General features: G+C 43.9%; 1 protein-coding gene across 1 annotated transcript in view; it reads right to left on the bottom strand.

Annotated features, from left to right (window-relative positions):
- CFAP97D1 (CFAP97 domain containing 1) overlaps positions 1–23,772 on the bottom strand; it is a 624,049-nt gene that overhangs the window by 42,661 nt on the left and 557,616 nt on the right. Inside the window, exon 4 of the mRNA XM_069634404.1 lies at positions 22,846–22,969. Within this exon, the coding sequence (XP_069490505.1) occupies positions 22,846–22,969 (124 nt within the window). The remainder of the gene's footprint in view (positions 1–22,845; positions 22,970–23,772) is intronic.

Here is a 23,772-nt window from a genome sequence, read left to right on the forward strand (position 1 = left end):
TATTCCCTGCCCAGGGAGTGTCTGTTTTATTCATTTCACACGTGTGAGTCAGGGTGGGCACAAACATTTGGTGACCCCGACGTGATCGGAGAAGTGCCTCGAGGCCGGCGCTGAGCGGCGAGATCCGGGACGCCCCCCAGCGAAACCATCGCCTCCGCGGCCGACCAGCCTGTGCGCACTACGAAGAAGGGTCAAGGGTTCCCAGTTGACGAATACCCGACTGGAAAGCTGCTCGCCGAGGCGGGCCACGGCTTGGTTGGGGTGCAAGCCTGACTGGGGTCGGACTGCGAGCGGCGACCCTCGGGTCACCTGACTGAACACGTGATTGCCGGTTGCGAAGGTTACGAAGGAAAGGTAAGGGGGAAATAGGGGGGGACAGGTGGTAACGGGTAGTAGGGAACAGTAGGACCAGTATGAGTGATGATGAGGCTTTTCTGATCTATCCTTTATATGGCCATTAGGTTTTGGTAAGAAGTGAAGAGAAAAAGAGAAGTGGTATCCTAGTGGTATCCTAGCCCGAACGGGGTAGAAGGCGGCGCCGCTTAGCATTGTCTCGTCCAGTGCAGAATAAATAAGTGAAGTTACAGAGAAAATAGTAGGAGTCTCGAATATTGAGTAGACTCGGAGTAGTTATTTATAACATTCTTTTTCTGGGTACGAAAGGATTCTTGGAAAAGAGTAAGAGGGTGTAAGAAGTGGGGAGTGAATGAGAAGAGTAGGTGAAACGGGAAAGGGGTGGAAAAAAGAGCAACGGGGAGAAAACGTGCGCAGGTAGTGCATTTGCATGATAAGTGTTATATGTGCTTTTGTGTTTTGTCCAAGGATATCCAAGTACTGTGATTAATTTGTGGTTAAAGTGGCAAAATATGCAACAATGAACTGTTGAAATTGAACATGCAATAACTAAAAGGTTAACGTTGAAGAGGGGGTTGATATATATATATATATATCTTGATACATATATGTGCATACAAATTACAATTAATTGATAAGACTCGTGGTATATTATCCAACTGGTGAAGAAGTGATTAAGGGGAAAGGGAGGTCGAAAGGTAAGTACAGACAGAGGGAGGAAAGGAAACACATCGTCATGGGGGGAATAACACCACTAACACATATTTGTCAGCACCTTCCGTTATACAGTGAGAAAATACAAAAATACCACGATCAATGGTTGACGGAGATAAAAGGGGACAGTGTGACGCCAATCTGGGTCATTTGACAAGAGAGTATTGGATCTAGTATCTACACACTTGTTAGCATGGTATAAGGGGAAACAACTGCAAAACAGAATGGAAGTACTAGACCTATGGCGAATGTTTGAAGAAGTTACGCCTGCAGCAGAGGTAAATAAAGAGAAAGTGAATGAAACACAGAAAACACAGGAAGAGGTAAGCGGAACGCCAAAGGGCGAGTGCACAACCACTACAGCTGAAGGCGATACAACTAAAATATATCCTCTAATGTCCAAACCAAGCACAAGCAATCTCAGAGCCAGCACGGTCAGTATCATCACAAGGAACACGCATACCACAAGGGCAAGAGAAAGAGTGGCGGTCAGGGGAATTCCTGTTCCATCTAAATGACAAACCCGTGAGGATTATACGCACACGCACCCCAGACAGTGAGAGAGGAGAAGGATGTGAAGGGAACAAAGAGCAAGAATCAGAACTAGAAGAGGTGTGGAGTGACTTAGACGAATATGAAGAGGCAGCTGATGAGACCGGGTCCCCACTGCCAAACCGCCGGTACCCAGACACACCATCGCCACCACTATGGCAGGGTAGGCTAAGACAGCGAGGGGGAAATATGATGGTAAGTAAAATAAAGAAAGGTGCGGTAAGTAAGGTAGGGAAGAAACACAAGTTACAAATGCCATTGATACATAAAGGAGCAGGTAGGGTACATTACATTCCGTGGGCTCAAATGGATAAAACCAACTTGCTAAAGGTCCTCCCCCCACTGTCGGGAGGGGCTGGGAAATGGATACACGCCTTTGAGAAAAACACAGCACGAGTGCCGCTAGCGATAGGGGATGTGACGAGCTTATTAGTGTCAGCAATTGGTGATCAAGCAGGCGCAGTGTGGGAAAAGGCCGGATTCCCCAGAGTAACGATGAGTTGTGACCGCCACGATGGATCGGCGTTCAATAATGTTCAAGCACAGGTATGGGATGCATTGAGGCGCACGTTTCCAGATATTCCAGATTTACATTTGGTGATGCAGTGCACAATGGAGGAGAACGAGGATCCTATGCAATTCATACTACGGGTGCAGGATTTATGGAGAAGCGAAACTGGCACGGCGTGGAACCAGTCCACCGCCTTGTTTTATTTTACCATCAAGAAGGTGCTCCCGAAAGAGGTGCAGAAGGCCTTGGACAAAATAGCTGGGATAGAAGCCAAGGGCTGGCCTGAAATACAGAGTATAATTGTGCACCACTGCAGGAGGATCAAGGAGAGAGAAAAGGAGATAGCACAAAAAAAGCTGGCAGACGAGGCAAAGCTGGTATAGAACAAATTAGTGAAAGTCGCCGCCGTCAACGCCAGACCAACCACAGACCGAGAAAATGAGGGGGACAAAGGAGTGGTAAACAGACCAGCAACAATAGCAGCACTGCGGGCCGCAGGAGGACAAGGACAGTGGAACGGAGAAGAGCAATACGGTGGGCAACAGTGACAAGAAAGAACAGCAAGAGGAAGAGGTGAGTACCGTGGCCAGAGAGGGGGGTTTGGAGGTATGGGAAATAGGGGATTTGGCAGCCAAGGAATGAGAGGCGGACCACAAGGGTCATGTTGGAACTGTGGGAGATGAGGACACTACTCTAGAGATTGTAGAATGCGGCCTTCAGGGTATTTCCAGGGGCAACAGCCCATGGAGAACGAACAAGGTTGGGGGTGTCCACACCCAGGTAGCCCCTAAGGACTATCGATGGGAAGTGGGAGACAGCAAGACTACTGCTATAACGAACCCCAGGAACAGCAAGGACAGCAACCACCACCACAACCAATGGCGAGACAAAATGCAGTGGGAAGCGCAACCAATAATTATTATGCAACATCTGCAAACGGTGTGCCCGCACCGTACCGCGGTCTGACCGTGATTGGGGACAATGCCTTCTCAGTGCCAGAGCAAGAAAGACATTCAGATTAGGACAGCCCACAGGGAACACTTGCGTGTCCAGTCCTATCCACCACCCTATGTGCAGAAGAGGAACCACTAGTGGGGGCAGAGATGGGAAATAAGCAGTTTATCTTTATGGTAGACTCTGGAGCAGAGAAATCATGTCTTATGGAAGGGCGGTTTCCGCTCTCAGGCAGGAATTTAGAGATGCAGGGATTCTCTGGGGCTATTTTAAAAGTTCCTTACACTAAAGATCTTGATATAACGGTGGGGGGAAAAACCGTGCGCGCACCCTTACTGTACCACGAAGAGGCGCCAATAAACCTGCTGGGGAGAGATTTGTTGAGCAAATTGAATATGACGATCTCGTTTACTGAACGAGGAATAGTGTACTCAACACCAGGAGTATGCCCAGTACGAGCAATGTTGATGATCAGCACAGTGATGAATGACGTTGTGGTGCGAGGGGTACCCATTGATATAAGCATGTTCATATATGGTATCAAGGTGTTAGCATGAGTGGTGCCAGAGATAACGAGAAAAGAATGGAGAACACCATCAGATTTCATATTCCGCCCAATTGCACACACAGACATTGTACCAGGCACGATAATGTCCATAGACATTGAGGCAGTTCAAGCATCCAGCAAACGTATTGTGGTCATAGGACTGGACGCGCAGGGGTGCGAATGGAGGACTCTGTTATGCATAGATCCAAACATGATGTTACGAGATATAACAGATGATGAATTATTCGCTGATGGTGAGGATGATGGAGAAATAATAATGGAGATAAGCATACCATGCAACATCATGGTCCAGTACAGAGAGGTGCCTAACCCACTGATGGCTATCATTAGGTCCCCACTGACTATATTTGAGGAAGACATGACAAAAGTAGCACCTGAAATTTGGACGACCGGGCCCCACGATGTAGGGCTGCTGCATGAGGTAACACAAATAAAAATAAAACTCAAACCAGGTGCAATGCTGCCGAGAGTAAAACAATATCCCATATCAAAAGAAGCGGAGAAGGGAATTAGAGAGACCATAACTGCACTCCTGAAACAAGGCATCATAGTGCCATCAACCTCCCCATATAATACAGCGATTTTCCCGATCAAAAAAGCAAAGGGAGTTGCATGGAGGATGATCCAAGATCTCCGCCCACTCAATGACGTCATTCAAAAAGAGTTCCTATTAGTGCCTAACCCGGCATCAATATTGTGCAGTGTGCCAAAAGAATCAACATGTTTCACTGTAATTGACTTGAAGAACGCTTTCTTCTCCATACCACTCGACCCAGGATCCCAGTACCTGACAGCGTTCACAATAGGGAACAACAGGTATGAACACCGCCGACTCCCGCAAGGGTATTGTGAAAGCCCAGCATTTTTAACAGGGTGTTACGGGAAGACATTGGAAACATAGATGTAGAGAGCACCATCATTCAATACGTAGACGATTTGCTCGTCTGTAGCCATACAGAAGAAAAGTGTCGAGAAGACTCGATAGCACTACTAAATGTGCTAGCTGCCAAAGGATACAAGGTAGATAAGGGGAAGTTGCAATACTGTCTCGCCGAGGTTGTATACCTCGGACAGTTAATATCAAAAGATGGGAAGCGAATACTCCCAGACAGAGCAGCTAATAATACCAAAAACCGTGAAAGACATGCAAACATTTCTTGGCATTTGTAATTATTGCTGAGCATGGATCCTTGATTACGCGGCATATACACGCCCCCTACTACAAGCATTAAAAGAGGCACAGAAGAATAGGGCGACAATAAAATGGACGCAGGAAATGATAATACAGTTTTCGAAATTAAAAGACCTCATCGCTGACGCCCCAGTCCTCGCGAACCCAGATTATGAGATGGGAATTTTCTTGTTTTCACACTGCAACGGGACACTGATGACAGTTGTACTGACACAGAAGACATCACTAGGTCACAAACCATTGACTTACTACAGTGGGACACTAGATCCAGTAATGCAAGGTCATTTCGTGTGCGAACAGGCCCTCGCAGCTGTGGCCTTTGCGATTGAAAAAAGCGCCACCATTGTCATAGGATGTTCGGTATCGCTATATGCGGAGCATTCCCTGTTCGCCATCCTTGAGCAATCAAAATCAACACTAACGACACAAAGAGCAACAGTATATGAAGTAATAATTTCAAGCCCCAACGTACGCGTTGTGAGGTGCAAGAACCCAGCAACATTTATTACAGAGCCATGCACGACAGAGGACATACAAGAACACGATTGTGCCACATATGAAGGGGAAAGTGATGACATCCCGAAAACAAGCGAGAATGCCCTACAGGAGGAAGAAATATATTTCATAGATGGGTCAGCATCAATAAACTCCGAGACAGGGGAAAAACACGTTGGAATGGCGGTAGTGCGCATAGAAGAAGACGAATATGAGACAATTGTGCAAAAGCGCCTCCCATCCCATTATTCAGCACAGGCAGCAGAATTAACTGCCCTGATTGAAGCCCTGCGCACAGCCAAAGGCTATGCGGTGACAATATACTCAGAATCAGCCTATGCAACTACCACGGTGCACTCAGGGCTGTCACAGTGGCGTAGAAGAGGGTTCAGGAGAGCAGACGGTTCTCCAGTACAGCATTCAACATTGTTGAATGAGCTGATAGATGCATTAGCAGTACCATCGGTAGTGGCAGTGGTGAAATGCCAAGCCCATACCAACAACACAGATGCAATCTCATTGGGAAACGCGGCAGCCGACGCAGCCGCAAAGGAGGCCTCGTATTTCAATGTGACACCAACACTCGAATGCATCACAAAAGCAACCACCACAGATCCACAAGAGGAGGCATACAATAAAACCCCAATAGTGCAAATAATAGAGTTGCAAAGAAGAGCGTCCCAAGAGGAGCAAGAACTGTGGAGCAAACGGGGATGTAAACAATCAGCCACAGATCTCATTTGGAGGTAAGAGACAACAGGAAAGGTTGTAATGCCCATAGAATTACTAGAAATAGCATTCCAACAGCTGCATTTCCCCGGCCATGTAGCAAAACAACACATTGCCGCAGACATCCAGGAACACTGGTTCATCCCCAATTTGCAAGAGCACCTGTCAAAATTCATTGTAGAATGTATAACATGTCAAACATATAATTCAGGAAAGACATTATGAACACTGCGTGGTACCTTGCCCCGACCAACAGGACCATTTAGAGAGCTCCACATAGACTATGCTGATATGGGAGAGCGGTGTAACGGAGCAAGATATTTGATTGTGGTGGTGTGCCCCTTTTCAAGGTGGGTGGAAGCGGGCCCATGTCCCCACCCAGACGTGAAATGTGCGGCCAAGTTCCTCGTGCGGGACGTGTTTTCACGATGGGGGATATGCGATGTGATTAGATCAGACAACGGTACGCACTTTGTAAATTACCTCTTTAAGGAAGTGACCTCACTCTTGGGGGTAAAACATAAATTATGCTCAATTTATCACCCAATGGCGAATGGGATGGTAGAAAAGATCAACGGATTATTGAAGAGTAAGTTGTCTAAATTGTGTAACACATTAAAAAAGAATTGGGTGTATTGCTTGCCCCTAGCACTGTTCCAACTCAGGACGCAACCGTGTAAAGACCACCATTTAAGCCCTCATGAAATTGTAACTGGGAGGAGAATACACACGCCAGTATCCCTGATTAGAAGAGCATCGGATGCACAGAGGGCTGCCACAGTGCTGGGGGAAGAGTTCAAGGAATACCTAACCCAGTTAACAAGCGCAGTACGCAGCATAGCGAGACAAATATCACGCCTTTTACTGAAAATGTGATGACTGATACTACTACAACGGCCACAGATAGTTCAAGTGGGCCACTGATGCTGGGGGCACATGTGCATGTCCGCAGCTTTGTGAGAAGGTGGAATTCACCCAGGTTTCATGGCCCCTACAAGGTCATTTATAGTACACCCACTGCGGTGAAGGTGAAGGGATTGAAGTATTGGGTGCACTTATCCGATGTGAGGAGGGCACACAATAGTACAATCCCCCAGGAGGAGCAAGACAGCACTACTGGGAAAACAAATGAGGTTGAAAGCAAATAACAAAAGAGTCAGTAAAAAAATATGCAGAGATAAAAGTGATGATATGTATTTTGTTCTGCACCGCTTACTTCCTCCTTCTTTCTTTTCTGTCTCTTCCCCCTCTCCTCTTCAATTGGCCAGCATATTGTCTATATACCTCACCTATCTTTCCCTCTCTATCTCCCACCTTCATTGTTTAATGGTTGTCTCTACAGCAAATGTACATGAGCAATAGAGTAACAGAACAAGCCTGACTGAAAATAATGATTAAACGTGAAGTGAACAAGAATGTAAATATATGTATATATTGTGATGGCTTAACAAATTTATATCACCCCTCCAGGTGAACAATAGCCCAACGACCCACGATCGGAGAGAGTGAATTAATGTTAGATAGTGATAGGGTCGCCATTAGGGCTAAAAGGTTCAGTGATGTTGAATGTGTTTTGAAATGTGCTGCAATTTTGATGTCAGTTATGTTGTTTTTTGCAGCTTGGTACTATACCCTTTTATCTCTTGTTAATGACATGCAAAGGGGGGGAAGTGGGGCTAACATGATAAGAGAAGGATCGCAAATGATATGGAGTGGGGTGAAGACTATATGGCAGGAGTCACATGAAATTAATGTTAACAAAACAAATGGAATGCAACCCTCAGAATACATCACTGTGGGATCAACAAGTGTGTCAGTGTTACATTTTGATGGAAATATGAGTAATGCTTACGGATATAACGAATATGATTATTGGACAAATTATTTAATTAACACTAGTATTAATGCACAGACAACCCTACACCCTACCACACACAATATTGTTGCTACTGATGATGATACATATGCCATATTGAATAGTAATGATACAACATGGGCTGGGATGTTTCCAATACATTACAAAAGGGTTTAAAACAATAACATGGAAAGATGGAGGAGGAGAAAAAGGGGGGCGAGAGGGAAAAGATACGGCTTCTATCATGACCTGGGGTTAGATGAAATAGAAGATCCCCGCCACCCTGATCAAACAAATAAATGGTACTGACATGAGTGCCAGGGCGAAGCAAGCAACAAATGAGAGCTGCTATGTCTGTTCACTCATCCCGCATGCATCAGGAACACCAAAAATGTTAGTACCACAGGAAGTGCCCTTGTCGGAGGCCCAATGTTTAATTCATCTGGTTTTATGCAGAATAAAGAGCACATTCCAGGTGCACACTGTCACATTGAAAAAGCTAGAGAATGAGAAAACATGCACAAGCAGACGCCAAGGAGTAATTTGCCTCGAAGACCCATTTCTTGTTATCAAGGGGACACGATGTGCATAAAATAAATGGCACGAAGAAACAATACAACGCAAAGCCGAAGCACTTTGAGGACTACCAAATGACACTTTCCATCGGATAAAAGAGGTATTTGACCCCATCTGGTCGCAACATGCCGTAAAGCTAACGTGGGTCACAGCATTAGAAAAACCTATCAAAATACAAAAAGAAGTGCCACATGAACTGTGTTTCCGTGGGAAAGGGAAAGTGAACATGGGGGAGACAAGGAGATGTAACAAAACGGTAATAATACCCGACATGAAAAAAGGCACAGCTGCACTAATGGATATGTATTGGGTTTGTGGCAAGCAGGCTTACCTGCACCTCCCCTCATCGTGGAAAGGAACTTGTGCTTTGGCCCCCTTTCACACAGCCCTGATCGTAATACCAGAGAGCCACATCCAAGAGTCAGCAGAGCAAGCGGCTGGAATATCGGCAGCAGAGCAATCGGCTGGCATATCGGCAGCAGGGCAATTGGCTGAGCCATCGACAGCGCCCCAACTAATAAGAACAGAAGCTCCAGCATATGAGCTATTGTCACAATATGAACTAAAGAAAAGATTGACACGAAGTAAAAGATCCTCCAATTACATCTCATCCGAATCATCAAAACTACGTGCTGAGATCCCAGAGAAATACAAGCTCTTTTCATCAACAGAGACATTCTTTGCCTCACTTCTTGCCCCTGGACTGCAAGCACGAGCAAACGCCAAATGGTTGCAGATAGTGCGCTGGGAGCTCATTCAACTGGCCAACGACACTGAAGAAGGGTTCAACGTGATTAAAATAGAGCTCCGCGCGCTGCGCCTAATGACAATGCAGAACAGATATGTCCTAGATCTCCTCACGGCGATGGATGGCGGTGTTTGCGGAAAAATTGGGGGGGCGTGTTGCACATTCGTGCCAACTGAAGACGCTGATAACGGGACACTCTCCCATGTGATAAACGCAGTGCACAACTTAAGGGAGAGAATGAGAGCGGAAGGAGGAGCAGAAGAAAGTACATGGTTTGACAATTTGTTCAGCTGGATACCATCATGGGTAAATGTGGCAATGAAAATACTGATCCCCATCATCGTTTTTGTGCTCCTGTTCTTTTGTGTGTGCCAACTGGGACTACGGTGTTGTGAGAAAAGCATGCCAACCTCGGCTATGATGATGGTGACAATGGGCCGACCGACAACGGTAGCTACCATGATAGATGCACAAATGCAAACAGGAGAGTACACCACACCACAATACAGAATGACAGCAATTTACAGGCAATATGGGGATATAGTGGATAATTTGCATCACACAACGATAAAGGAACCAAGAGAGTTGCAATGGTACCAAGAATTATGGGTAGATCTAGATGGGGATGGAGGTATTTACTTAATGTGTACACCAGATGAATATACCAGAAGAGGAAACAGGAAGGAAGCGTTTGTAGAGCTTGGATGCCCATAAAAGGTACCCCCGCGTGGGACGAGGCGGTGGCAGAGGCTGAGTACTACCGAAGGGAGAATGAAAAGAATAAAAATTAGAAGTATTCGTTACTTTAGATGTAACGAAAGGGGGGAATGTGTGGGAGCGAGGGGCCAATGGGCCTCTCTCTACCATCACTTCTCAGTACAAAACTTGGACCAAGTGCCTCTAGTGGTGGGTACGCCCCTCGCCCTTATGTGATACTAACTTTTGGTTATATTCGCGTAGATGGGACCACCGAGCAGGACACAGGGCATCCATTTTTTGTACCCCCTTTCGACTCCATCTTGGTAGCCAGGCCTCACTGCGATAGTACAAAACGCATCTCTCCCTTTTGCCTGCCACTGTAGCTCAGAGCACATGGCCCCCACCCTCGTCCCCACTCCAACTGGAAAACTCTGCAGCTCCATTCTCACGCTGAGGCCGGAGCTGCTTGCAACAAATAATAAATGTAACACATCCCTTTTCCTCTGAGATCACTGTACCGCATGTGAACCAACATGAGCCAAGCACATAGCTCGTTCATCTCCACAAAAGTGTCCTTGCCCTCTTAGCCTCACCAGTTGAAACTTATTGCCATTCTAACCCTGTGTCCTTGCGAGGCATCCCTTTCATGTGCCAGACTGCCAACCATACTATGAAACCCACCCAGCAGACCCCCAACTAACATTAGACCCCTGTGCAGTATATCGTGCCCAATACTAAAAAGTGCCACATACCTGAGATTCTTGTGAGACTAACCCTATAGTTCAATGACAGTATTATAGTGGTCAAGGCCCTTAAACCTGTGACCTGTATAACCCATATGTGTAGATGGTATAAACCCTTGAGTGATTTGTATAACGACATGATACACTACTAAGAGTCTTTTGATCAGCTATTATTTAGTGCATGCATTACTCAGAATGTATTTTCTTAGCTTAGATAGTGACCACCGTGTTCACAGCGACCTCACCTTCACCCATCCGGAGCACAAATGTCTGACGTCAATCCTCCCGCCAACCAAGCAACCAACCCGGAGGAAGAGATGATGCCCACACCTAAGTCGCCACCACGGCTGACCAATCCTGGTCCAACGTTGCATCATATGTTAAAAATATAGATTTACTATATAAATGTGTTGTGACCTTGATGTGGTCAGAGCACTCTCAGAGATCTAGATAAACTTTTCCTTGAACTCTCGCAGCCTGCTCTTTTGTGCCTTATTCCCTGCCCAGGGAGTGTCTGTTTTATTCATTTCACACGTGTGCGTCAGGGTGGGCACAAACAGAAATATGACCACTTTTAAATTAGAGCAAGTTTTCAACCAGGCTACCCTGGTAGCAAAAGCCCCGGAATGGGTTTCATGGAGGTTCCTGAGAAGTGCTAGGACCTTTATAGGAACGGTTATAGCAGCGTGGAAGGTCAAAATCCTCTTAGGGAGAGGCTGGGTGCTCAAATGACTTCATCAGCATAATCCATCCTTTGAATATCCTTCTCAACCTGGACTGCAGTTTCCTTTCATGGGAATCCAAAAACAGGGGTGTAGAGTCTGGTTACCAGAATACATATCCAGGTCTATTGAAGGTCATGTTTTTTTTTTTATTTATTTGCGTGTTTAGGGGAGTACTACCTACCACTTTATGGCTGCATCAAGATGCTTAAACATTAGACATCAAAGCAAAACAACATAACAAAACCTCACATAATATAACCTGCCTTAACATGACCTAACCAGCTAGTATAAACGAAAAAAGGCGTAATGTCCCGAAAAAGTGAAAAAACAGAAGGTGGCAAACAGGCAAACCCCAGGCATATTCCTATTAGCGTGCATTTAGCTTTGGAAACAAAGCTCATTGATCCCAGCAGACCAAACATTACACAACATATTCCTACAGCCTAATAACATGACATGGTGTAGCATAACATAACACAGTGTAGCATACACATCCTAAGTGGGTGTAGCATTTCAACTCAGGGCAGAGCATGGGTAATATAGTGCAGTGCAGACACTTAGCAAAACATTCCAAAACTAAGCATCCCAAGCAAATAATAATGCAACCAAGCAAAAACAGCCCTGCAAGGGTAGCAAGCATGCCCCTAGCAAGATATTGGGGTGGTTGCTTGTACGCACATGCACATCAAGATAGAGCATCCGTTAAATGGCAAAGACAACCTGTGCACTACCATCCCAGCAAACATTCACTATTTCTGGAAGCCAGCTTACTGGACAATAAAGCAAAGCAAGAAGGTGAAAACAAGAACAGCAGCCTTTTATTGTTTGGCAGCCGGACACTGAAACAACCTACCAACCCAGATCAGACTGGCCCTATGTTGCAACTGAAAGAGCACCTGTCTCGCCACTAACTAGTAAGTCCTGGACCTGACCAATCCCCAACCCCCTACACCTACAGGCTCTAGCTCAACCCTGCCTGTTCTTCTGTTCTGCTTCTATATAGCCCCTCACTAGTTGTCCAGCACACAGATGCCCCATGTAACTAACTTCATCACATGTAACAGCGCCTTGATGCCCAAGGGCTGTTTGCGCGCAATATAAATCTAAATAAATAAAATAAAACGTTTGCTTCGATGCTATGTTTGCACTATATGAATCCGATTACGTCTATACATACTGTTTGTGAGGCATTAGGCCTCATTATAATTTTGTCGGTCTGGAAACAATGATATCGGAAAGCTTGCCGCTACTCTTGTTTCCGGAACGGCAAACTACGAGTTCTACGAGTGGGTGCCTTTCAGCCCGCCATGTCTGACTTGGCTGGCGGAACAGCACCTGCGTGCAGACCTCACCGGATGCACCGGCAACATTCGTGAATGGTGCCGTGCATCCAACCTCCCCATTCCCATTGAGTCCAATGGGACTCAAATGGGAATGGGGAGTCATATCTTCCAGCACCCGGCAAAGGGGAATTTCTGGGACCGCCGGGGCTGGAATGCCCCGGTAAGTCCCCATTGCCGGGTGCTGGAAAATTCATGACTCCGGCGGCAGCCGTGCCGGTATTTACCGGCACGGCTACTGCCAGGGTCATAATGACTCCCAATTGTTAGTATACTGGTGGTTTCTGGAAACCCTTCTCCCACCTTGCCCCCCACCCTGCCCCCAAATGGAACTCCGTTTTTTCAGACATTATAAACACCAACATTCACTCAGTCAAACTAGCAAGTAAGCTACACCGCCTACCGTTTAAAGACACGCCCACCCTGTCGCATTACTTCAAGCCTCTTAATCCTTCCTATCTAACACGATTGCACGTAGTCTCACCCACCCCCAATCATTCCAATACATGCTCTAGTCCTTATATGTCTCTGGTCTGTGTAATGCTTCTACCCCTGTTACCCTCCAGGCAATGCTTGGTCATTCTTGTGTAAGTGCCTGCCTGCAGCGCTACCCAGCCTACCGCCTGATACTCTCTATGGGCCTCATTATAACCCTGGCACTCCCGTAATGAAGGGGGCCAGTACGGGACCGGCCCCCTTCATTACAGGAGCGCCAATTACGAGGTTCCCTTTGTGGGACCCGGATCAGACGTCTGGTAAAACCAGGCGTCTTTTCCGGGTCCCGCGAGGGGAAGAGGGAGGTAATAACGGCATACTTGAAATTTGAACAAATTAATTTAGCAACAGTGGCTTTTTTCCAATCCATATTGCCTAAGAAAACAAGTACCACTTCAAAACGGAAGCAGACTTGTTTTTATTGTTTTTGCTGTGTAACATAAAACGAGCCACAGTAAGCGCATTAGTTTGCATTTCATGCTGCAAAGGTAGTACAATAAAAGGGCTGATTCATTTTTTTCCATTGTGCAAATGTTTTTAGATAATACAGATTGGAAAATACCTACTTTGTCCATTCAGTATTACCTAAGCAGCAACAGCGGTGCTAATGGCATTTTATCAATGTTTCGCCCAAGTGCAAATGTCAGATAATCTGGCCCCAAGTTTTCACATGTTGTCAGGCAGATCCGTGACTCAAGAGATGTAGGTCTACTCATAGACTAGCAACTGGTCGACCACTCCTGCTCGCCCTCTCCCTCCCCCAACTGCTTGCCCCTAATTACTGCCTCGCTACGAGCAGTTGCTGATTGGTTGCCCCCAGTTGGTCGACATATGCAACTGTCCCTCCCCCTCATCTGTACTAATCCCTACAGCTCCCCTTAGGCCTTTTCCCTGTACCTCTAAAACTCTTCCTGTTCTCTTGCATTCCAGGAGATCCCACCCTGTAATCTCCTCCACCTCGCTCGCTTCACCTTGGGCTCCCTCACCCACTACCCCTAAAATGCACCACCCCTTCCATCATACCCACCACATATACCCCCCCTCTCTTACCCCCGTCTTTCTCTCGACCTACCACCCAGCCCCCTCCCAAAATTACAAACATATCCCCACCCCTCACACATTAGCCCCCACACACCTTGCCTGCATTCCCCACCATGCTTTCCTAGTCCCCATGCCCTCCTCACCTTCCAAGCATGCTCCCACATGCTTTCCTCACCCCTTGCAGTGCAGCCCCCTCCTTACCTTGTAGGTTTAGGCCCCTGCTCACTGGTAAGGTTTGGGTCCCTGCTCTGTGTTACCAGTTGGGCAGGGGGGCGACCTGTTTAAAGGGTCTGCCAGTCCAAACTGGCAACCTCTTGATGACGAGCAGTTGCAGCGTCGAAATGTTGGAGCGGAACTAAGATCTTATATCCACTCTGTGCCCCTCCTCCGCCTTGTCAGTGTTGGAAAATGGGGCAGAGAGGTAAATCAATCTGTAAAGGCAAAGGCATCGCTAAGAGGAGGGCTGGAGGGGGGGTTGGGGGGGTACTATAGCCCTGTGCTTTTGGTTGTAGCACCGGATAGAAGCTAAGGGGCTAGAACCAATATGGGCAGCCAATCCTGAGTCCTGACAGTTCCGACATTACTGTAGCCCCAGATATTTTCCAGACCTAGCAATACCCCTCCGTAAAGGTATTGCATCTGGATTTTAAGCTGTGATTTACCCCCTCGACTAATTTAGGATGACCCTGAAAGTGCCCTTGAACATGGATGTGCCTCTGCTTTTCTACTACGGTGTTAGTCCTCTGTTTCCGTCAGGCAACAGTAGTTTCTCATAACGAGTCTTAATGCGTCGGCCCAGATTGTACTCAAAGGCCTGTCCTTGGAGTAAAGTCTCTGGAAATATCAATTTGATCGAAAATCAGTTTCATGAAAATGAGTTACATTTTAACCGGTATAATTTGCACATTACTGCGAATGTTCTTTTGCAGAATACATTTTTGCAGCAGTTGCCATATCTTTATTCGCAGTAAAATCAAATGTTCTTCGCTTACATCGAGATGCTGCTAATCAGCGAACAGCCAGTCTCGCAATTCTGAATTGATTGTAGGCAGAGCATGACTCATCAGCACTTCATCTGCGAATAATGAATCCCTTGTACCATCATACGACACCCCTCCCCCCTGCTTCTCTTATCCACTCACCTTTTTCCCTATTCCTTTCACTCATACACCACGTTCTGGTCCATCCCAGACGGGGGAAGTATATGCCACTATCCGGACCACCCCGAACTCGGTCCGACCACTATGGGTTGATGGGCACAGTATAAAAGCTTTATGACATAAGATAGCATGGCATAACATTACATAATATGTAAAGTCACCTCTAGCGAAGAGGTCTTAATCAAAGATAAACCTCAGTTTGCGTTCAGTTGAGGTGTTGAAGACTTTACCACCGAGCGTATAGGAATTTCTCAAAGCATTTGTTTTATTTCAGTCATTATTCTTTCTCTCTGCACGGGGGCTACGCTTTTCTTGAATTTGCCATGGCCTTGCATCTTAGCACGCTAATTAAGAGTGACATGTGTCCTTGTTAAAGTGGTACAGTATGAAACATCAGACCTACAATCCTCACACAGCACCATGCACCGCTTGTTAAGTTCAGAAGTAAAACAGAACTTTAAATTCAAGTAAAAACCATTAGATGCTGAGTTCTAAATGAAACTTTAAATCCAAGTGAAACCAGTGTGAGCTGTATTCTAAAATGAAAGACAGGGAACCTGTATATAACAGAAAATTACATTTATTCCAACATAGCTACAATTTGTACATGAAAAACAAACCGTAAAAAGAAGGCACAAGAATGACAAAGAGTTTAAAACATCCAGAGAGCGTGCATCGACCAAAGATAGTGAGTGTTGGTGAAGACCCAAGAGGTTCCAAGGGTGGGAAGAGGCAAAATACTCTCTTAATTTAGGACATTAGTATTGTATTTGAGATGGCATCCACAATTTGTACTACAACAAGCACTGATCTATCCAACCTCCGGCCAGAAGCCATAGCCAGGCTTGGAAAGGAACTAAATACCTGCCTCATACATTTATTTTGCCCATCACCCCCAAGATCCAAGGGAGGGTAGGAAGGAGAACAGGGCTAGATTTGGGAGTCATAGTGCAAAAACTGAAAGAGTTGTGTTGAGTTTGAAGACACTTTATATTCCTGAATGTTGAATAAAAGATAGTTGCACTGTTGCATCATAGACTGCACTGCACACATTCATTTTTGATCCCATAGTCACATTGTGACTCACCCTAATGATATTTTGAAAAGACATGAACAGTATCCTAACAAAATGTCTCTGGATCAAAAACAAAGCTGGGATATCATTCAACAGAATAGCATTAATAGTGTTAGTATCCCAGCATCAAGGCCATGGTGCTAAAGGTTTTTAGTGCTTAGGGAGAAAAGAGTTTCCTTTGATGAAAGGGCACCTTCGGTTGTGCACCCTTTCATCACTTAGAAGCTCAGGGACAACTAAATATTGTAGCCATGTAAATGTGAGAAGGTCTCAGAGTAAGTCCCTTCATACTTCCCATGGTGTCTATGTAGAGGAGAAGGCAGGTTGTCTGTGCGTCCTTACTCCTGCTGGGTGCTGGATAGTTTTAATTTCGAAAAGGTCTACGAAGTTGAATATGGCTGGGGTCAAAGTCAGAAGAAAGTTTGCTACCCACTGCCTCTGGGTGCTATACATTTTTAATTTTGAAAAAAGGCCTATGAAGATGAGCATGGCTGAAGTTTAGAAGAAGAAGGTTTGCCTCAGCCATTTTGTACACACAGAGTAATCAGGGAATGACTTCCTAGTCTGAATTACACCCTCAGAATCACAATAAAAGGTGCATATGCCCATTGAACAATGTATACCCGTGAGCACATGGAATCTCTCAGGTTAAAGAAGAAATATCCAAAGGGAAATCCAATCAGTTTAGGGTACACTGAACAAAAACATGGAATTATGAAGACTAATGAAAATGAAGTGATAAAAAACACTTTAACTGAAAATAACCAAGGTAAAAATGAAGAAGCAAAAACATCCCAACTTTAATATTTAATCCCAAAAAATCCTAAAATAGTTCAAACCAGAAAATAAAAGACTCCTGACTGATCAGAGTGGCTGAGAAAAGGTGAAGAGAGCAAAGGGAAGGTTGAAATGGTGCTTTGGGATTTGGGTTTGTGCCCCTCACTTGTAAATTATACTGTGAAAGCTGGAAAAGGGTGCGTGTGAATAAGGGTGTGGTGAATTTAGCTGACATTTGCTAAAAGTGCCTGGCTACAATTGTATGGCAGTGATATAGAATACTATGTGGAACCAAATGATTTTTCTATTAAATTGGTGGGCATTTTTCTGCTGCAATGTTATGTCCACATTTAATGATTTGGGATATGTACTCTGGTGACCTATATCAGTTTCATTGTATGTTTTAAGCTCTTTTTTGTCATCACTTCATTTTCATGAATAATGACTCTTTTCTTCTTATTTAAAATGCCAAAAGCATTTAACATTTCACCATTTTGTGTGTTTTTTAATCTAAATATGTCCAGGGTAAACTCCTCTGCTAACAATTATCTCTACCACTGAATCCATTGTAACTAGTAACAAACTCAGAAGATTGCCCAACGTGATTTAAATGACCATCATTAGGTTGCTTTACATTTTGATGACTCATTTGGAATTTTGATCAAACTTGGTTTACCTACCTTTTTTCTGTTATGAGGAAGTCGCCCATGCCTCCCCACCTCTCAGCATCCTACACCCTAACATACATATGTGTGTATTTGGTCGGCACACTCAAAATGAGTCAACCAAATGTACAGTCACCTAATTTAGGTCATTTTAATCACTGTACACCCCCAATCATTGCACACCCCCGGAAATGATTTAAAGTTGTTCACATGTCTCCCTTTTTTAAGACCTCCTGGCTAGATAAGCTTTCAGTCTATTTTGCCACACACCCCATATTGAAATGTAGTAATTTTCCCAAGCTGGTTGGCCCACATATACACATTTAAATATAATGTGTTTCTCCCAAAAAATAATCTCAACAGGAGATCCTGCGAAATCACTGTGAATACAAGTTATATTTTCATCTCATGTGTTACTCTAGGATTACAAGATCCTTTTGAAAATCCTGGAGGCATCATCGATTAGCATCACAATCATATTTAGGTTATTATGTGTATAGACTCGAATATCATTATGTGAGAAGGGATATGCAAATGATGTACCCAGGGAACCAGGGAACCTTGTTTCTAGTTGCCTGATTGTCTACAAATATGATTGTATTAACACTTGCAACAAAGTTTAAATGTGTATTAATACTCAAACTGATCAAGCCCTTTTGTGCCTTACTAGATATGCAACTGAGGTCCTTTTGCAAAAGCTGTAGCTTGACCTTTACACAGTCATCTATATATTTATTTGGGGCAATGAATTATCCCAACCTAATTCCCTATTGTAAACTACAAACTGAAAACATTGTAGGCATTCACTTTGGCTTACGGTTGGTGAAGGAAGCATATCTCCCTTGTTTACTGACCAAATGTGAAGAGTGGGCCTGTTACCCAAACCTTGACATGCTCACTAATTCTGCTATTTCCCTCCCTAACTTTGAATTTGCATCAGAGGTTTTAGAAACGATAATGACCACTGAGTAGAATTAATCAAATGCTTTAAAACCTGGTTCGGTGCAAGAGAAGCTGTCTAAGAAACCTGTATCCAGAGAAGACCAGATACGCTCTAGTCCTTCACTGTGGGTAATCAGCCTACCCTTATGCGGCGCACATTAATTGAGGATGTTTCAACAGAGATCCGATTACATCAGCTCCAATTCTCAATGATGAAATTCAATCAAATGAGTAGCAGGTCTAAATTCCCTAGTTCACAGCTAGGACATATATGACCATGATTCCTTTGACCAATGCATTACATGAATCAGGGTTGAGATGCTTGGATTTGTCGATTATGCCCTGCGAGACTAACATTGTTGTATAAGTTATATTTATTATATATTTATGCATATGAATAGTTGATGTACCGCAAACATTTAGTGTTTTAGTGTTTTAACTATTTTGGAAAGTGAACATGAAACCCCACATTAAGAATTGATTGCCTTTTGGAATAAATGTAACTGTAATATAATGACGGCTATTTAGCGTGGCTCATTGCTATCAGCGTCCAATAATGGGAGAAGGATTCACTGGAACAATCTAGACTCACAGGTTACAGTTCCACTAGTGTACCAATCATTCATTCGTCTACAGGAAAGTTATGCTAATCCTGTTGGGGTAGATGTATTGCACTATTTGCTTTATGCTAATTTATTGGCATTAGGGTGCTTATTTGTAACTTGTACTAGCAGAAGGACAAATACGGAAATCAGGGTTAGACCACATGTTTATCAAAGAATGTCAAACAGCCACACTGCAGTTATTGAATACATTAGATCAACAGCAGGTGATGGATGCTTGACTTATGTATGAAAAGAATTACAAAAGAAGAATGAGGTGCATCAAGACAAGTAATGGGCCAGTTTTAAAGAAGCATTCAAATCTGGCATGTCCAGTAGGTTGTGGAAGTTGGTAACTAGGACTAGCAGTACTATTTTCCCTGATGTTTTATATTTTTGAAATGGCCTGGTTCAACAATTGTCCATCTCTTTATCCATCAGGGGTACAAAGGCTTACATTTAGAACAACTAAGCCCTGAGGAAACTGTTTTTTACTGAATCAGATGTCAAGCAAGCGATTCAGGTCGAGGTAGACGGTCAAGCGCCCAGACTGGATAAACACCCTGTGGAGATCTTCTCTACAGAACAGGAAATCCGGACCCCAATTCTATCTCATTTGTAATGGTTTTATGATGGACAATTTAGTACGGCACAGTGATAATTCCAGATTAAGAAGGTCACGTAAGATGGTTGAACCCTGTGAATTACCATTCAGTTTCTCTACTAGATAGTACTGGTAAGACCTTTTGGAAATTGGTACAGACAAGGTTGGATAGCAGGTAGGAGAAATACATGCTCTTTCAAATTGTTAGGATGGCTTCCATAAGGGAGAGGGCACTCTTGATCATATTTTTAAAACATACTTTTGCCCTATAGAATTTCTCATTTTGTAAAGGCAACTACTATTTTTCATATTCATTTATGTAATTGTATGTTATTTAAACACGTGTACAGTACCTGCTCTAACCAGGGGGACTTGGCGCACCATACAACGTTCAAAGGGAGGAAGTAACAAAGAATTTGCAGTGTTTTCAGAACTGGAAATGAAAGTAAGGGCAGCATTGACCTTCAAACTGCTTTTGTGATGGTGTCAGGGTGTACATTGTGGAGTAAAGGAAAAATAATTACATTTGCTTCTGTGACAGTTGTAGATGGGGAGAACAGAAAACGATATTGTGCATTTAGGGGAGCCAGGCAGGAGGTTTGAGCTTCCCCGCTGCTTTTCCCCCCGATTGCCTTAACACAAAATGCACAACAAGCAGAAGCCCCTTGTTTGGGCAACACAAATCATGCGAGCTTGCCATATGCAGGCAATGAGGTCTTGGTAGCAAAATCACTGTTAAATTAAAACTAGGCAGACGCCCCCTAAAACATGTTACATCCAAATGGGCAAAGTGATGTATTTTGAGCACACTCTGTTTTTGTACCAGAGACTCCGTTTCTGTTTTGTCCTGCATATTTATATTTTCGCAAATAGTGGTTGAGAAAGTTTTCTATAACAACAAGCATTTATATGCTAAATGGAAGATTGTGTTTATGTAGACGAAGTGACGGTCAGAGGGTAACATAGGCAGTGTGATCCATGTCATGCTCACACGGCTGGCGAAAATAAACTATCTGAAGGTGGCAATCACACTGCGGATCCATGTGTTGATAATTCAGTCGTCGTGTACAAAACATTCACTTCACGAAATGACATTTGTGTAGCCTCAGAATGCAGTTTGGCATTGCATATTTGCTCATGATTTTACAATGGATTATCAACATTAGATTATTGTGATATTTAGGCATTTCAATTATGCCATTTGGGAGTACTTAATATGTGTAAGGTGTGTCTTAAGTATTGCATTGATTTTTTTGATTGTAAGTATTTGTTTTCATGGACTTTTACCAGACAAAGCAAATGAAATGAATGATTTCCTAATCAGGGCTGGTTACTAAGGAAGATAGTATTCAAATGGTAAATAAGCAACATATCTTGAATCTTAAAATGAAGATGCAGGTGTGTGGCATATTCTCAGAGCCGGGGCCTATTCGCAATCTTAAGAACTGTTGGTGAGACCTCTACACACTTTGGTAACTATATGAACTGCAATACAAGTCTGGAACTCATTGAGCATGTACAGAGCAGAGGCAGTCGAGGCAAAATCCAGCAATGCGCTGCCAGAAACCTACAACACACATGTTCAAACGCGGGGACAAACTGTGTTAGGCGTGCTCTGCTCTATGATATCCCCCTAATTGACTATAACCTAATCTGGTGCCACCCCTTTAATTACTGAATTCTGGGATTTCACAAACAGCCAACATGTGTTGAAGGTTCGCTGTCCCGGGAAGATCTCCATACACAAGAGTGGAGGGACACAACCTTACTCATAAGCTTTCAAGGTAAATGATTGGTTCAAATGAAAAGTCATACATTCTCGCTCTTTCCTTCTTTCTCATCACAACCCATTGTTTTCCCCATTACTGTGAAATCATTGCAATCATGCTTAGCTGCTTCGGCTGCTCCCCGTCTTCCGAGCCCCAAAGTATCTGCGGCACAACCTTTCTTCCTAAGTAACATCTCTGCCCTTGGTATTTTGGTTTTAGCATTATAAATCAAGTCACTTCTCACAAATGTGCTTTGATACCAACCCCAATTAGGAGGCTTTGGTGAAGGACAACATACTCAACTAAAATCCAGTCTGCAAAGATCATGAAGGCAAAGAGCCAAAAAGCACATTTGAACATAGAGCAGACATATAGAGACATTACATTTGAGAGCCAGAGATTCAACTAGCTTAAAAGATCAAGCACATCTGTCATGTCATAAATAATAAATAAATAAATAATAAATAGCACATGTCGCATTTGCGTTTGTATTTAGCGCTTTCTGCTGGATCCATTCCCCTTCTAAGCATTGCAGTAACTGGTGTTATTATTACCCCATTTAATCATCTTCTTCTTATCAACATCAAAAGGTGGAAGGGTCTGTTATGATTTAAACCTGTGACTGCAGGTTGCATACATCAAGCGTTTAACCCTGAGTTAACTGTCTGACTAGTCAATTCCAAAATTAAAATGAACCAAGATCTACATCATAGGTAAAGCACCCGTATATGTTGCTATTGGCTATTGAGTATGGTTGGTTCACAAACGCATTGAAGTATAACCCTTTTGCTATTTGGCGCATATGTAAACAAGTGTGGCATGGCGATACAATGTGCACGCATTCAGACACCTGAATTCCGAAGATCAACAATTCATCAAATCTACCCATTCATTTCTAGAGTCAATTTCCACAATAGGTTGATCAGTCCAGATTATGGGAGAAAGGAAAGTATTACATGCCTGCCACTCTTCTTCCCACTTCTTGTGGTTGTAATAGGCTTTGCCTTCCTGGAGCCTCTTGTTAATGGCCTGGTTTTCCATGCTGATCTTCACCATGTCCCTGTTTCTCTTCCCACCGTTCAGGCTGGAGGGATTCAATGAGATCACAGTAACCAATCAGGAGCAAACATAATGCTATTAAACAGTTAGAAAAGCATTGTTGATCACAACCTACTTCTCCGTGGAGTGCTTTGTGGACATATCCCCTGTGAGCATGCTTAGACAGAAAAGCCAAATTCTGTTCCAGAACAATTGCGAGGGATTTCCAGAATGTGTGCGTTTGTGCAGAGCAGAAAATCACTTTCCTGGCTTTTTTATTGAAACATCCGTTAAGCAAAAATATAGTTTTTGCTTAACGAATTTTAGTTAAGATTGCGCTTTTTGACTCACCTGGTACTAAACTAGAGTCAAATGTTTGGGAGAATGTTTGCAAATGTGTGATTCTTTCTGAACATCTGACTGGATTCTACGGGTCACTGCATTGAGCAAGACCGCCCTACTTGTTAAAGCGGAGAGTTCGCGAACACTGGGCTTTTGGCGGTGGATCTGAAATGCCAGCTAAAACCAGAACTTCATGCATAATACCGATTGTTCGTGCGCAAAGACTGGCCACACAATATTCCTCCCATGCAGTTAGTTAAAACACACTATAAATAGTCAAACTCCACCACTTTTTCCCAGATGAAGAACATCTGCCATACACCAAATAATTCAGCAGTCATGTTGGAATTGCTTTGACTTTTTTTTGCTTCTTGTAATTACACACATTAAAGATACGGGTGTCACAATTTGGCATATTGGAAACAAATAATGCACAGCTTCACACCTTTGATCAATTAAGAGCATTACTTCAATGGGAATGTTGCACACGTGATGGAGAAAATCCGA

Source organism: Ambystoma mexicanum, chromosome 13 (genome assembly GCF_040938575.1).
Source record: "Ambystoma mexicanum isolate Mex_15411 chromosome 13, UKY_AmexF1_1, whole genome shotgun sequence".
NCBI lineage: Eukaryota > Metazoa > Chordata > Amphibia > Caudata > Ambystomatidae > Ambystoma > Ambystoma mexicanum.